The sequence below is a fragment of the Vulpes lagopus genome, chromosome 13 (genome assembly GCF_018345385.1).
Source record: "Vulpes lagopus strain Blue_001 chromosome 13, ASM1834538v1, whole genome shotgun sequence".
NCBI lineage: Eukaryota > Metazoa > Chordata > Mammalia > Carnivora > Canidae > Vulpes > Vulpes lagopus.
The window spans coordinates 10251025-10256327 of record NC_054836.1 but is presented as its reverse complement, the minus strand read 5'-3'; the positions used below and the strand labels follow the sequence as shown (position 1 = coordinate 10256327).

General features: G+C 42.8%; 1 protein-coding gene and 1 pseudogene across 1 annotated transcript; both read right to left on the bottom strand.

The window, feature by feature from the left end:
* Window positions 1-362: 362 nt before the first annotated feature.
* Window positions 363-1685, bottom strand: LOC121475003 (annotated as a pseudogene).
* A 1970-nt stretch (window positions 1686-3655) lies between these two features.
* Window positions 3656-4592, bottom strand: LOC121475077 (olfactory receptor 2L5-like). The gene is given in 2 exon segments (XM_041728211.1): window positions 3656-4439; window positions 4441-4592. Coding segments are annotated over 2 exon segments (936 nt in total).
* Between the last annotated feature and the right edge of the window lie 711 nt (window positions 4593-5303).

Sequence of the window (5303 nt, the reverse complement as noted above, 5' to 3'; positions counted from 1 at the left end):
TGACAAATACCTACCATTTGCTTCAACGTGTTTGGACCTGGAGGGTATTATGCTGAGTGAAATAAGCCAATCGGAGAAGTACAAACATATGTTCTCATTCATTTGGGGAAGATAAATAATAGTGAAAGGGAATATAAGGGAAGGGAGAAGAAATGTGTGGGAAATATCAGAAAGGAGACCGAACATAAAGACTCCTAACTTTGGGAAACGACCTAGGGGTGGTGGAAGGGGAGGAGGGCAGGGGGTGGGGGTGACTGAGTGGTGGGGACTGAGGGGGGCATTTGAGGGGATGAGCACTGGGTGTTATTCTGTATGTTGGCAAATTGAACACCAATAAAAAGTAAATTTATTAATAAAAAAAGATCAAGTATGGAAGTTTGCCTTTCCACATCTGGTTGTTCATAAAAACTAAACCTACCATTTGAGTGTTCAATTCTCGTGTGAAGTGTTTTGCCATGGGAGTGAAAGCTCACGCTTCAAAGGTAATGGTCGTCAGAACTATCCCAAGAGCCATCCAGCACGTTTGCTAGTTTCCCTTCTGCGTCCCAGCGTCTCTTAGGTCCCCAGTACCATCCTTGTTTTGCGAGTTTTTTCAGTTCCTTTGTAAGGCTTGTCACGACCGTGGGACCACTGCTCTGCATGGAGTCATACACTCTAGCGACCCCAGGGGCAGAATTAGGGTCAAAATTCAAATGACAGAGCATACTTTCCGCCACGTGGGCATGTGCCGGTGAGCCCACTGGAGTTGCTTTGGATTTGACTGGCCTGCTTTGGAGGTAGCAACGGTGATTGGGGGTGGTGGAGGGAGGGCGTCATGACTCGCTGTGGGGCTTTGCAACATGACTCCAGTGGCGCCAATCATCAAGCCGTTCTTCGCCTGATCCACAAAGATCTCCGGGGCCACCGCGGGGTCCTGCGCTACCTGATTCTCGTCTTCGGCGAAGGATCTCCCTCCCCCTTCGGAGGGACCGCAGACCCCTCCGTGGGAGAAGAACCGTCCAGACAATAGCTACGTGGTCCTTCCGAAGGGCACATCCCCTCCCCTAAAGGCACGGGGCCTCAGCGTAGCCCTGAGCCAGAAGTCTGATGACTACAGGCACATGTCCGTCAAGGTGAAGGTGCAAGTCTCCATTCTGAGCTTCGAATTCTTCAGGGAATTGCTGTGTTCCTGGCACACGGTGTCAGCCTGAAGGTCGTGAAAATCCTTCCGGACCCCATTCAGGGCTGGGCTCGGATGGAAGAGTGAACCCCTGACTCTCAGCTCCATTTTGATGCACGTGTCCTCAGCGTTCGTGGGCCGCAGAGGCCAGGGCGTGGGACTCGCACGTCCTTGCGGACCAGGGGTGCCGAGGAGGAGGAGGAGGAGGAGGAGGAGGAGGAGGAGGAGGAGGACGCGTCCTCGTCGGGTGAGCTGCCCTTGCCCTTCTGCTTCTGTTTCGCAGACAGCCGTCCTTTTAACGTACCCATTAGCTTTCGCTTTTCCATCTGCCCCTCCCACCTTTCTCGTCTTCATTGGTGCTATCCCAGCTGGCCTGATCTTCCCCGTAGCAGCTACCAAACCAGGAATCATCTTTTCCCAAATCACTGCCTAGGGACGGTTGCTGTACGACCATGAAATCCTTTTCTTCTTTACTTTTATTCAAGTTGAAAGATTTTCGGAAGGTTTTAAGACTCATTTTCTTCATTATGACTAGTTACCTTCTGCAAGAGGATCACCGTCTCTCCAGAAGACTCTCCTCACACATCTGGAGGGGCTGCAGTGCTGCATCCAGGTACTCTTCCAGCTTTATAGACCCTTTGGAGCCATGCTCTGTTGGAAAATTTCAGGATGGCATAGTGACGTCTTCAGGTTTACTGATGCTCAGATAACAGTTTGTCTCCCGGGCCTTCAGAGATATGCCGTCTTTTCTTCTTTCTTCTTTCTTTATTAAACAGTCTGCTCCCAAGGACAACGGGATAACCACCTCTCCCCAAACATAGTCTCCAAGTGTGACGCCTGGCGCGGCCTGCTCTGCTTCCTCGCCCAGCACCGCGCGCGACTGCCCCGCTCACCCCTCCTCTCTCGCAACTCCTCCTCCCGCCTCCTTCCTCCTCCTCCCCCTCCCCTCCTCCTCCTCCTCCTCTTCCTCCTCTTCTTCCTCCAGGAGGGGCGCACGGCGGTGGCAGCGGCTGGGCCTGAGCGCCAGGTGGGAGCGGAGGAGCCGAGCAGGCCGCCCCGCGCGCGCTCCACTCCGCGCAGGCGGGCGTCCAAGTCCATGGTATTTTGATAGGGATTGCATTAAACATGTAAATTGCCCTGGGCATTGCGTTGTATTTCATATGTAGTAAATTAATTTTGAAGAAAAAGGTTTTTTTTTTTTTTGCAAATGAGAACTCATATTTTCATCTGTGTTGTGCCCTGTAAAGAGCATAGGATATGGCCACTACCTTCGCTGCCAAATCAGGGAAAATAAAGATCATTTCTTCAGTTACCAGTGATGAGCAGTAATAAAAATCTACTTGAGTTGGAAGTTCACCTGAGCTGAAGGTTTTTTATTAGATGTGATAGTAGTTCCTGCGTTGAAAAATAATTTATCAAGGACTAAAATTGGTATATGTAAGTTGACCTCCCACTAACCTGTTTCAGGAAAACTATGAAACATAATGAGTGGGAAATAAAATATCACATGATAGACATGATTTTGTGTAAGGATAGCAGTGGCTATTGAGCAAATGATGAGAGCATTCCCATATGTGAATTTCCTTGAAACTGCTAACCCTACTGAACTTTCAATACACTCAGCTTATTATTGACCTCACAATTCTTGATATTTATTGACACATTCAAGTCCTTATACTTGATCTTTCAGAATACATGATATGAAATCACTTTTCTAGGATTCACTCGCATAAGAGGAGCATAAACTTAGTATATTTTATTCAGAATGGTATAAGGATTTTAGAATCTCTGACTAAGTCTCAGATACATCTTTCTAAAGATAAGTTGCCACAAGTTGAAAAAAAAGAAACTAGCACAGATTAGTCACAAGATATGAGAAGTTTTCTCACTTTCAATTAGATCTAAGAATTCAGGAACAAATATTTTTCCATTTAAATGTATTGGAAAATAAATTGAAAATACCTGAACTCTTATGTTGAAGAACTTCAATTAACAATTTACATTTTTATTTTTAAATGAAAAAGAACCATTTTCATTTTCATTTTCATTGAAAACATGTTAGCAAACAATTATTGCTATGGAAATTCATGAGAAAGGGTAACACGAAAGAAAAGGTAAGTTTCACAGTGATGATAATATATATTAATATGTATATTATCTTGCAGGTAATAAAAGATAATTGTGTCCAACATTAGTTATAATCTTCTCTTCTAAATTTAGTCCTAGCACTGTAAGCATAAAATAATATTTTATGGGCAACCCTGGTGGCTCAGCAGTTTAGCATGACCTTCAGCCCAGGGTGTGATCCTGAGGACCCAAGATAGAGTTCCATATCTGGCTCCCTGCATGAAGCCTGCTTCTCCCTCTGCCTGTGTCTCTGCCCCTCTCTCCTGTGTCTCTCATGAATAAATAAAGTCTTAAAAATAATATTTTAATTACTGTACACTAATGAATGGGCTTATAATCAATGTTGCATACATATGCAAAAAGCTTTGTCTACATTTTAACAAAGGAGATTCTCTGAATCAATCGCCTCAGGGCTCCCATCACCTCCTTGTTTCTCAGGCTGTAGATTATGGGGTTGAGCACTGGGGTCAGGATAGTGTAGAAAACAGTTAGGATCTTGTTCTCTGTTGGAGATCGAAAGGATCTCGGGCATAAATATGTGTAAACAAAGGGTGCATAGTATAAAGTCACTACAGTAAGGTGGGTGCTGCAGGTGGAATAGGCCTTCTTCCTCCCTTCTGTGGACTGCATGCGGCAGATAGCTAGGAGGACCCGGCCATAGGAACATACAATGCCAATGAATGGAAATGCAAGGAAGAGGATGGTGCTCACAAACACTGTGTACTCATAGACCCAGGTGTCCATGCAGGCTAAAGTCAACATGGCTGGGACATCACAGAAGAAATGGTTGATGTTCCTGGATCGACAGTAAGGTATATGAAAGGCATATACGGTGTGGGCACAAGCATTGACTGAGCCCATTATCCAGGATCCTGTTATCATCAGCACGCATACTTTTTTGCTCATACGAATGGGATAGTGAAGAGGAAAGCAAATAGCCACATAACGATCATAGGCCATAGATATCAGGAGCAATGCTTCTGCACCTGCTAAAGTCAAGAAAAAGTAGCTCTGAACCCCACACCCAATGAAGGAGATAGACTTGTTTCCACACACAAAATTGTAGGTCATTTTGGGGACAATCGTGGAGATGTAGCTTAGGTCAATGAGAGAGAGCTGACTGAGTAAGAAATACATGGGTGTGTGGAGATGTGTCTCTGAAGATAAGAAGAATCATGGACACGTTGCCAAACAGAGCCATTAGGAAAATGAGAACAACGACAATAAAGAGGAACAGGCCAATTCTTGTTGGTGGGAACAAGCCCAGTAGGGTGAAATCAGTTGATGTTTGAGTATAGTTTTCCATGGGACATTGATATAATTTTCCTGAAAGCAGACAGAAAAGTAAATCAAATATTAAAAAGAAAGTATTTTAAATAAGTCACATTGGTCATACTGTATCATCTAATCATACAGCCGTTAAGTACATAATTGAACTTTTCTACTTTGGAAAACTGAAACAAACTTATTTAGTTACCTAGAGTTTAAAATTTTCATATGACCAGTTATCAAATGGTCATAGTATGAAGTGTGCAGTTGTTCATTATTAGCAAATTATGTTTGATTTTTAAAATGATTAAGTACTGATAGTTGAGGTGAAAACTGAAGAAAATGCCAATGTGAAATTCATGTATAGCTCACCTTAAAAAAGATCCATGTTTTTAGGTGATTTTTTTCCTGTTAGTTCGCTGTAGAAACAGTTGAAATTGGACATCTTGATTCCAGATATAAACAAAAAGTAATTTTTATTTCAACATCTAATATAGCTGTCATTTACTGTGAAAAATAAAATTTGCAGATGCAAGTATTATTAGCCTATGTCTTTTCCAGGAAATCTTTAAAGTCACTAAAAATGCCATGTGTGTGTGTGTAAACATGGAAAACCAAAATATAAACTATATATATAAATATATATATATATATACATATGTACACATATATACACATATGTATACATTTATATATATACACACATATATTTTTATATATATGTGTGTATATATTTATATTTATTCAT